Genomic DNA, 11,164 nt, shown 5'->3' with positions numbered 1-11,164 from the left:
GTAGAAGGGCCCGCTGCCCCCCCCCGCCTTTGAAAGAAGAGGAGGATGGAAGAGGTGGAAGGTCCTGCTGCATCAGTCTGCGTGGACGGACAGGGAGACAGGAGGAAGGACAGGGTCCTTGCTTGCCAGCCCCCTCCTACTCTAACCACTAGGCAGCACCCTCTAACAGGAATGTGAGTTCTCCTCCTGCCATCTAGCTCTGGCCACTGCCTCGTTTCTGCCCGGTGGGCCTGCAGAAGGGGCTTTGCCAACACTTGGCTGTCTAGAGAGACATCTGGGAATATGAAAACAAGGGGATACAGAGCCCCCCCCCCAATCCAATACATTATTCTCCAAGGGGGAGAGAAACGGCTGAGGCACCCTCCAGTAGTGCTGGGCTGAACCCCCTTGCCCAGAAAGACAACTGTGTGAAGTGAGGGGGGGTGGCTCTTGCCTCCCACCCAGTGCCCATCCCACGCCCCCCTCTCCATTTCTATCCTACTGCTAGTCACACTAAAGTACCTTTATTTCAGTATTTTTTTCCCACGTGATGCACAAACAAGTAAAAAATGTCACTGATCCAAAAACCCAACGTGCAAAACAGAAAGGAACCAGCACAGACAGGCCCCCTCGGCCCTGCCCCCTCCCCAGGCCAGACCCCTCCCTCACTGCTGCGGCACTGGGGGGAGCCCCCACCCTCCACTCACAAAGCAACAGAGGCAGGCTCTTCGTGGGTGCATCACCCTATATTTCAGTGCAGCCATGCGGTGAGGAGGGCAGGGCGCGGGCCCCGTCCTCTCAGCCTCGTTCCCATCGGCATCGCGTGGCACTGGGCGTGGGATGATGAAGGGCTCGCCGGTGTCGCTGGCTCCGGTGAAAGGTGTGGCCGCCTCGGGCCCGCAGGGTGTGGAAGGCAGCCGGGCAAGTGGGGGGTGGCGATGGCGTCCTTAGTTGGGGGACAAGTCTGGGGGGCAGTTACCAAATGCCGCTAGACCTGCCTCCGGGGGGAGCGAGAATCCGGGCCGAAGCTCGCTTTGGAACATGGTCATCGATTTGAGAACCTGCAGCGAGAGAAGGGAGGAGGGTGCTGCATCAGAAGCATGTTAGTTAGGGTCTTTTTTATTTTGCATCTTGCTTTGTCCTGCCTCTGCACAAGGTGCTGGGAGGAGAAAGGCTGCTGTTGCAAGGTCATATCCTGTTCCATGGCCTACCTTCCCAAGCGGGGAGGCAGTACCCAGGGCTCACAAGGCCCATCTTCAGCACCCCAGGAAGAGAACAGTGGTGCAGATGAGTGAGACAGGAGGGAAGGCATGCTGGTGGGGGGAGGAGATAAAAAAGGATGTAGGGAAGGATGCCAAAGCATGCAGGGTTCACAAGCTCCACACGTACCCCCAACTGAGCAATGAGACAAATTAATCGAGAAAGAGAAAAGGGGCTATTATTAATCGCCTCTTTCAATGTTCAAAGGCAGGGTATCTCTGGATTACCAGATGCTGGGGTCAAAGGGCAGGGAAAGGGTGTTACTGTCATGCGCTGCTTTGTAGGCACCCAGAGGCATCTGGCTGGCCACTGCTGAAAACAGGATGGCAAACTCTATGGGACAGCTTTGGTCTAGCAGCAGCGAAGTGCTTAGGCCATTTGGGAGAAATGTTGCCCAGAGGTCAGGGTTAAACCGTTCAAATGTTTTGGCCACTCACTTGGATTCCCCTGAATTTTAATGCAATAGTCTATATTTTTAATGTCTGGGTAGAAACTGAGTTTTCAATGAAGAGCTAGCTATGATGAGGTTGGCACATAAACAAATTAATGAATGAAGAGGGTAAAGCAAGCATCTTTCCTCCAGAACTCCATAGAACAGATGCTCTCAGCCCCACACAACAGACACAGCACACCTCCACAGAGACCCATCCCAAGGTAACACCCCCCCAATTCCTGTAGGAGCCCACCAGCCTCCCATTTCCTCACTGAAGAGAAGCCCTTGCCCTATAAAACCCCCATGATTCTTTACATGACACTGCCTCTAGCTTTACAGAACAGGCCCCCCATAGAACAGATGCTTCCTTTGGAAGAGGTTTGCAATACGCGTATCCCAAGTACACATCTAGACCGATAATGCTACACATAGAATATGCTCTCCCCCAGTCTATGGCTAAAATAAGGTTAGGGCTTTTCTGGAAATATCTGCTTTATAATGGAGAACACTCCTGCAAAGTACATTAAAGGTAAAGGTAGTCCCCTGTGCAAGCACCGGGTCATTACTGACCCATGGGGTGACGACACACCCCAACATTTACTAGGCAGACTTTGTTTTATGGAGTGGTTTGCCATTGCCTTCCCCAGTCGTCTTCCCTTTACCCCCAGCAAGCTGGGTACTCATTTTACCGACCTTGGAAGGGTGGAAGGCTGAGTCAACCTTGAGCTGGGGGAGTTTGTTTTATATTTAAATTGCTATAATTATTTACTTTTTATTATCTTGTTGATTTTAAATAATTGACGTTTCTATATATTGTTAATGAAATGAAGAAAACAATAATTTTTTAAAAAAAAACAACAACCTTGAGCTGGCTACTTGAAACCAACTTCCGTTGGGATCAAACTCAGGTTGTGAGCAGAGCTTGGACTGCAGTACTGCAGCTTACTACTCTGTGCCACGTGTAGGTTTGCCAGGCCCCCACTCATCTTTGGCGGGAGGTTTCTGTGCAGATCTTGTGTGCGCGCGCACCGACACGGCACTTCTGGTTTACAACCGGAAGTGCCGCCTCGCAAGGAGCCTTAGACCTTTCAAATTCTTAAAGAGTTTGAGTGGCTAAGGCTCCTTGTGAGATGGCACTTCCGGTTGTAAACCAGAAGTGCCGCATCGGCGCGTGTGTGCACGATTGCCCGCCGGCCCTCAGTTGGTCGGCGGGCAGAGGGGCACATTACCGGGGGTTTGCCCGCCACCAGCGGGCACCTGGCAACCCTAGCCACGGGGCTCCTTGCAAACTGCACTACAAACCCAAAAGGCCATTTGGGGTTATTTCTCCAGCTCTTGCACCCAGTTTGAATCCCAGGGATGCATTTAGCTGTAGCCCCCCAAGGTGGAAAACATTTTTGCCTCCTGTCCTCTGTTCCCATCCTGCTTTGCACGATGCTAGAACTGTGCCTTCCTCATCCATAACAAACCACAAACCCCCCTTGTCAACACACAGCCACTGAAACAGGAGCAAGGCCAGGGGAACATGCAGCACAAGCAGCCTGGCTAGCTGGCTGCAGGGGGGACTGCCCTCAGCAAGCAGAGTGGAGTAAGGAGAAGAGCTGCTGGGTTAGAGGAGGGGCAAAGGAATCGGGAGCCACGATGCAGCCCTTGCAGAGAAATGTGGTCCAATAATTAGGGTGCGCAAAAATCAGTCAGTCCCTCCCAGCTGTCCTGTGAGCAAGGATACAAAATGATGCCCTCCAGGATACGGGGGAAAGGGGGGCTGAGAGTACTTGAGGCAGAGGAATGGGCTGGGGAGGGGGTGATTGTGACGGACAGAGCATCAGGTTTGTGATTTAGGTGCCTGAGGATCACTGGGTGGGACAGGGTCACCCACTCCCTGGGGTCCTCCCCACAGGACCCGCTCCAGCCCCGCTCTTACCGGACAGGCTGAAGCCGGACTCGTGGAGGTCCCTCATGCCCCCGTGTCTTGTGGCAGGTCGGGTGGGGGTGTCTGCAAGTGGCGTCCCCGTCTCTTTTTTCCCAGCGTGCACAACCACAGCCACGTCCCCCAGGTACGGGGTGCGGTCCACGCCCTTAAGCTTTAAACTCTAATTTAAAAAAAATACACAAAATAAAAGACAACCGTCAGAACCCCACCCCTGAAAAAAGGCTACCTGTGAGAACCCGCATCCCCTGGGGGGGGGGGGAATGGGGAAAGCTACCTGCTTCCACCAAAAGCCTCGCTGGCACTCCCTGACCATTTCGGTGGGGCTAAGGGGAATGTGTGTAATTGGGCCCGTCCTCTCAAGTGGGGCACAGTCATTGCCTTAGCAGCAGGGTTAGTTGGGGAGGGGAGGGGAGGGTCAGGCTTGCTTGTCTTTTCATAACGATGGGATCGGAATCCTGTAACTCGCTCTCTGCAAAGGATGACATCCAGTCAAGACTGGACTTTGGGGCAGAAGTCCAGAACCACAGAACACAATCTCACCCCCCCTCCTCAAAATAAGCAGGCTGTAGTTCTGTGTCTGAAGTATACATTGCCATCTGAAATGGGGGACATAAGACCATTACACCTGAAGAGGGCAGCTAGTCCCCCCTCCCCAGGCCTGAGTGGAGCAGGTCTGCTGAAGTAAATCCATCTCTCTCTCTGGGCGTGATTTAAGATACTACAAAGCTGTAACTCAAACCTAGGCATCAATACCCACCTCTTTCCCCACCCATCCTCGAGTTGCCAGGTCCCTCTTCGCCACCGACAGGAGGTTTTGGGGGCGGAGCCTGAGGAGGGTGGGATTTGGGGAGGGGAGGGACTTCAATGCCATCGAGTCCAATTGCCAAAGTGGCCATTTTCTCCAGATGAACCGATCTCTATCAGCTGGAGACGAGTTGTAATAGCAGGAGATCTCCAGCTAGCATCTGGAGGTTGGCAACCCTAACCCATCCCTGCACAATCAACTGAGAATCTCCTCCCCACAAAAACCCTCAACCTTACCAACTAGGGCCTGTAGAATTTCACAGGCAGGCCGTGTGGCTGGGGTAAATGGTGGGGGTGTCAGTTCCTTTCTCCATCTCTGTCTACTCCAAGTGCTGCTATTTCACCCCCCTCCTCCAAGCCTATTCCTCTGGCAGTCTTTATCTCCCTCCCACTTCTGCGTCCTTCTGGTGCTAGCTCCCCCTGGCTGCATCTCCTGGTTCCCACTTTCTGTCTACTGGTCAGATCGCTTCTCCCTGCTGGCCCACCAGTGTCCCTCAGTATTTTCTTTCACCTGTGCTCTCCCCTTCCCCAAAGTGCATTGTTTTGCATTTCCCCCTAGGGATGAAAGCACTCAAGAGCTCCTTTGGGGGCGGCAGGCTCCGTTACAAAACCTGCTCCTGTCTGCACAACACACACACACCCAGTTGTGTTTTCTTCAATCCAATCTTATGCAGTGTCACTCCCAGGGATTTCTTTGCAGGACTGCACGGCCCGGCATTCTGAACTGTGTTGGGAACAGGCTTACTACAGACACTAGGTGAAGGAACCCTGAGATTTCATCAGGTGCTGCCCAAACACTTTCAAGCCTCTCCAGGCAGTTTTTCCATTTAAAATGGAAATGGATATTTTTCCGGGGCACTGAGGTCTTTATCCATTTACAAAGCTGCAGGCTCTAATGCTTCCTTGCCTCCTTCACACAAACGTTGAGCACCAGGCTAGGGGGGTGTGCTCCTTCCCTCCTGGCCAGACCTCTTACCTTTTCTGTGGTGGTAATGAAGAGGAGTTGTAGGAAGGGGGAGAAAATAATGCTCCTCTGTTCCCCCCCCCCCCAATCCTAGCAAGCCTTGCTAACCATACCAAGTCTGGGCTTGGCTCAATCCTTGCATTTACTTTTCAAAAAGCAACATACCTCCTGATGCTAATTTCTGCACTCGTATCGAAAACACAAACATGTGGGACATACAGAGCCTTGTAAACGTGCTTGGCTCTCTGCACTCTACCTGCCCACCATCCCCTTTTATCCTGGCTTCTATGAGCAGTTCTCTCTTCTATAGTTATGCCTTTAAATTCATAGCACTTTTTCCTTCCAGTTGTGGAATTTAATAATCACTGCTTGGGCTTCCCTTCCCCCAAAAACACACCTTTTAGCTTCCCCCTCCCTTGACAGTCACATGGGGCACCGTCATATAATCCTCAGCACTTGAATTATGTTCAAAGGGTTCCACATATACAATCTCAGTGGGATCCTGGCAACAATCCTAAACGTGGGCATCCCCTTGTATTGCAGATGCAGAGCTGAGGCCAAGAGGTGATGATCTGCCACCATCAACAAGTTCTCCATTTCAGAACGGGACTTCTATGCTTAGGCTCTGAGCCACTGTGCTCTACTAGCTTCATCCACCCTCTCCCTCCAAGCTATGCCCTGGCTCACTGTGCAGAGAGCTCCCTTCCTGGCCCTCAGCCTCCCTGCCGTACCTTTTCCCGCTGCACCAGTTTCTTGTACACAGAATCTGGGAAGGAGCGGAGTGGGAAGAACTTTCCGGTACCCTCTGCGCACATGAAAACGCCGTTCTCATAGACCACTCGTCCCCGGCTGATGGTCACCAGCGGTACCCCATGGCAGCGCATGTTCTCATACAAATTCACATCACCACCTTGGACTTGGGTGCTGGCTGAGATGGTCCTGCAGAAGAACAGGGAGAACTGGAGAGGAGGTGGAGGAGGCAGAAGGCTTCGCTGGGAGCTGGGGATGACTCTGCAGCCCACAGTGCACAGATCGAATGTGTTTTTTGCAAACGACAACAGGTGGATGGACACCACTAACAGATGAAGCCCCCAACCCTTCCCCACCTCTCAGCAAAAAACAAATGAATGTATAGCTACCCACCAGTTACCCCTTGCCTGGCTTCCTAGGCCCCAGGAATTTTGTCTCTCTGCCCCTCCTACTGGCAGCCATGGTTACATCTATTCCCTTTGTGGCAGGATGTTGGTTCTCTAGTCCCTCCCAGGTGTATGAGCTATGATTCTAAGGGAGCTTACATTTCCACCCAAGGAATTCAAAGCATGAGTGTAATATTCTCCAGCGTGGTGTGGTGGTTAAGAGAGGTGGTTTTGGAGTGGTGGACTCTAATCTGGAGAACCGGGTTTGATTCCCCACTCCTCCACATGAACGGCGGACTCTAATCTGGTGAATCAGGTTGGTTTCCCCCTCCTACACATGAAGCCAGCTGGGTGACCTTGGGCTAGTCATAGCTCTCTTAGAGCTCTCTCAGCTCACCTACCTCACAGGGTGTCTGTTATGGGGAGGGGAAGGGAAGGAAATTGTAAGCTGGTTCGATTCTTCCTTAAGAAAGTCAGCATATAAAAACCAATTCTTTTTCTCATTTTTAATGGTTAACAATTAGCAGGCAAGTCAAAGGAAGGCTGGACAAGGTCCAAGCAAAGAGTACGAACCTCTCCTACTAGGTTCCCTGGAACAATCCTTGAGGGTCCTTAACTTTGCACATCTCTTCTACGTTTTCTCTCTGAACTTCCCCTTTGAAATTCATAAGCCCAGAAAGTTCAAGGGATAAGTGAAGGTCCTTAAAAGGAGAGGCTACTCAATCACAGAAAGGCCACGGGCTCAAGTGGTCGAGTGCATGATTTACATTTCAGTCCCTGGCAACTCCAGCTAGAAGGATCTCAGTCAGCAAAGCCGGGAAAGACTTCTAGCTGTGTGTGTGTGTGTGTGTGTGTGTGTGTGTGTGAGAGAGAGAGAGAGAGAGAGAGAGAGAGAGATCCTAGAGCAGGGGTGTCAAACTCAATTGTTACGAAGGCCAGATATGACATAAATGTCACTTGGTCAGGCCAGGCTGTGCCTTGCCAGCCGAGATTTAGAGTGTGGGGAGGTGGCTGGCTTGCAGGCCGGATAAGAGCTCGCAAGGGGCTGGATCCAGCCTGCAAGCCTTATGTTTGACACCCCTGTCAAAGAGAGCTGTTGCCAATCAGAGTAGATAGCACTGAGATAGATGAATCAGTGGTTTCTTTCTGTATAAAGCTGTTTCATATTTTCAATACAAAAGGCTTGTGATGCAATAAATCCCCAATAAAGAAAAATCCCCTTATTCAAACAAGGTTTGTGCTGTGTTTGCAACATCTAGAGCATCTTGGAGAAAGATGCAGAAAGATAAGTCTGAAGCTATTATTTGGCCAGTAAGGAAGAGGGAGCTATCCTCTCCCATACCCCAAAAAGAGAACAGGTACTTCTTTACTCAACAAGTGATTAATTTGTGAATTCACTGCCAGTGGATATAGCGATGGCCATGAGCATTAGATGAATTTAAAGGGGGGTTAAGACAGATTCATGGTTACCAGCCATGCTGACTAAAGGGAACCATATAGAGTTAGGAAACCTCTGAATACCAGTGCTAGGATGAAGGCCTTGGCCTGTATGCCCTGTTATTGGCGCTCCAGGATAACAGGTCGGCCACTGTGTGAAACAGGATGCTGGACTAGATGGGCCACTAGTCTCTGATCCAGCAGGGCTCTTCTTATGTTAAACACGATCTACTTTCGTAAATCTAGCAAACTAACTCAAAAGAGAACTTGGAAGTCTGGTGAATTTAAAGCACCTCTTTCATTGTATGACTTTCTGAAGAACCACAGAGTATTTCAGTGACTGTGTACAGAATGTTCTTGTAAATGTGATGCTCTTTGCACCCCCGTGTGGTGACAGTGATGGTTATATAGGATTTGTTCAATTATTAACATCCCTTCCTTGAGAAAGCACTGCGTAACATGTTGTAGACTCTCAAGTGAGTCTCCCATCCTTAGCTTCACCAATGCTGCAGTGGCACATGCTTACAGACTATTTAGTGCCCCCCCCCACCCACTACACATAACAACAACATGAGTTTGGCCTCTTGACTGTTCCATCACCCCATGACCCAGGTGCCTACTTTGTGGCTTCAGGGTCCCACACAACCACATCAGCGTCCGCTCCAGGGATGATGCGGCCCTTGCGAGGGTACAAGTTGTGGATCTTGGCGGCATTAGAGCTGGTGATGGCAACAAAACGGTTCTCGTCCATCTTGCCCCCCACCTGCAATGGGCACATGAAGAGAGGCTGACTGAATAATCTCCCAGCAACAGCGGGGCTAACAAGGGAACTCTGGTCTTCACTTGGATTATGGAAGTGGGGTGAGGCATGCATAACCCAGCCCATTGTGTGTGTAAAGTGCCATCAAGTCGCAGCTGACTTATGGTGACCCCTGAAAAAGGGCTTTCAAGGCAAGTGAGAAGCAGAGTGGGTTTGCCGTTGCCTTCCTCTGCAGAGTCTTCCTTGGAGGGCTCCCTTCCAAGTACCAACCATGCTTAGTTTCTGAAATCTGACAAGATTGGGCTATTCCATGCTGCCTTTCCTCCCCAACACAGCCCATTGTGTGTGTAAAGTGCCATCAAGTCCCAGCCGACTTATGGTGACCCCTTATGGGGTTTTCAAGGCAACAGACTAACAGAAGTGGTTTGCCAGTGCCTTCCTCTGCACAGCAACCCTGGTGTTCCTTGGTGGTCTCCCATCCTAATACTAACCAGGGCTGACCCTGCTTAGCTTCTGAGATCTGATAAGATTTGGCTATTCCATGCTGCCTTCCCTCCATACACAGCCTGTTACCTGGCTACAATCCCCCCCACCACTGAAGGCACCCTTGTTGCTATTTCCTGCTAGTCTCATTGTCCTTTGAACGGAGTTACAAACACCTGGGCAGATGCCTGTGGTAGGAGGTTCCCCTTGCTGTAGCCTTGGTTGTACTATATGGGTTTCATTTCCCTTGCTCTATGCAGCCCCTTGTATGGGACACTCAGAGACTGCCTTGAAAGAGCAGCCAAAGGAAGGGAGGAGTCACCACTAAAAGGGCCACGGAAGAAGGGATGGATTTGGAAGCATCGATTCCCAAGCGCTCAGGTAGCGGTGGAAGAGCAGAGATCTGCTCGTGGAAGCAGGTATGGTTGGCCTGGGCGGGGACAATGGTGTAGAAGCACCAGGCATTACTATGTTGGAAAATAAGAACTCAGAACACTGGAGGTGAGTTGTGGTTGATCAAGGACAGTCAAGTCTCGGTACTGATTTGGGGGACTAACATGTTGCACCTTGCTGTAGATGGAGGCCAGGGTTGTGGACACTGAACTAAGGTTGTATCGCTAAACACACCGTAACCCCACATACACACACAATCATCACTGGACCTCTAAGTGTCAATTCCACTTCCCAGCCCTAGCTGCCATGCGTCATTAGGATATTATGCCTGGATTTGTATCTGGTGGCCAGTACTGGGGTGCTAGATGTCCCTATCAGTAGCTGAAATATGGGGAAAGTTATAGCTGCTGTGGAGGCTAGGCAAAGCATGGCTGGTTCAACCCACAACTTAAATGGGTGACAGTGATTTAGGATACCAAGTTCCTCAGATCTCCTCTGCTCAGAACTGCCTCCATGCACCCACTGCAAAGAGTAGGGGGAAAGGCTTCCCTCTGGAAAGGTCCAACCCATGCCTGCCACCTACCACGCCACGTTCCCAGATGACAGCCATACGGTCCTGAACCCCACTGACTCCATGGGGGATCTTGGTGAAGTCTTCCTTGCCCATGGCCTTCTGCTTGGTGGTGAACGGCCGGTGATCAGAAGCCACTATGTTCAAGGTGTCACTAGGGGAGAAGCAGGGGAGAGGCGGTAAGGGGGGGGAGAGGTGAGCCCATCCTAATGCCCACTCTCAATGCTATCACGCATCTGCAAAAAGGATGGTCCTCTGCCTCTCCACACAGAGTCAACCACTCTTGTTTATTTACTTATTGATTTATTAAAAGTGTTCCCATCTTACGCTTCTATCCTAATCTGGATCCCCAAGGTAGATTACAACAGACATAAAACAATGTAGTACTATTATAAAATTATACCGCATCCAGTACAAACAAACAAAAAACACCAGAATCAAGCAGAAAGATACCATGCCTGCTAGATAGGCTCTGCCACAGAGTGCGTTTCCTCTTGTGCAAATGGGAGTTTTAGCAGAAAATGAATGGCAGAGACTATCTAGCACTTTTGGCACTTGTTCATAGGACCCATGCTACAAGGAATAAAAAGGAAGCCAGCAATTCTAGATGTAATAAAAAACATTATTAAAGCCAACAAGAAGACAAATAGCCCCAGGTCTAATCCCCAGCATCTCCAGTTAAGGATCAGGTAGTAGGTAATATGAAAGACCTCCTGGAGGTGTGTGTGTGTGTGTGTGTGTGTATATAACTACAAACAAACAAAAGGATACTTCCATTTTCGTTTGTATCGAATATAAATCTAATCAAAATCTAATAAGAATTGCTACTTGTTCTCTAGCTACAAATATATATTTTTTAAAAAATATTCCTACAACTAAAAATCAAGCTTTTCTCTATCATGCCTAAATTCTTATTCTTCTAATCTCCAAACCCACAAATCATCAATTCATTTTTTTCCATATTACGCAAAAAGTAAAGGGTTACCAATTTTCTACAAACTTAAATAAGTT

At 50.1% G+C, this 11,164-nt stretch overlaps 1 protein-coding gene across 2 annotated transcripts in view; it reads right to left on the bottom strand.

The window, feature by feature from the left end:
- Window positions 1–452: 452 nt before the first annotated feature.
- The window catches only part of DPYSL5 (dihydropyrimidinase like 5), a 32,781-nt gene continuing 22,069 nt past the window's right edge, over window positions 453–11,164 (bottom strand). Inside the window, exons 8-12 of one of the 2 annotated variants that reach the window (XM_056852373.1) lie at window positions 10,166–10,307; window positions 8,567–8,709; window positions 6,105–6,312; window positions 3,597–3,765; window positions 453–1,040 (exon numbers count right to left, since the gene is read on the bottom strand). In XM_056852373.1, the coding sequence (XP_056708351.1) occupies window positions 955–1,040; window positions 3,597–3,765; window positions 6,105–6,312; window positions 8,567–8,709; window positions 10,166–10,307 (748 nt within the window). In that variant the 3' untranslated portion in view covers window positions 453–954. The remainder of the gene's footprint in view (window positions 1,041–3,596; window positions 3,766–6,104; window positions 6,313–8,566; window positions 8,710–10,165; window positions 10,308–11,164) is intronic. The other variant, XM_056852374.1, reaches the window with a different exon arrangement.

The sequence above is a fragment of the Euleptes europaea genome, chromosome 7 (genome assembly GCF_029931775.1).
Source record: "Euleptes europaea isolate rEulEur1 chromosome 7, rEulEur1.hap1, whole genome shotgun sequence".
In the NCBI taxonomy this organism is placed as follows: domain Eukaryota; kingdom Metazoa; phylum Chordata; class Lepidosauria; order Squamata; family Sphaerodactylidae; genus Euleptes; species Euleptes europaea.
This window is presented reverse-complemented; position numbering and strand designations above follow the sequence as displayed.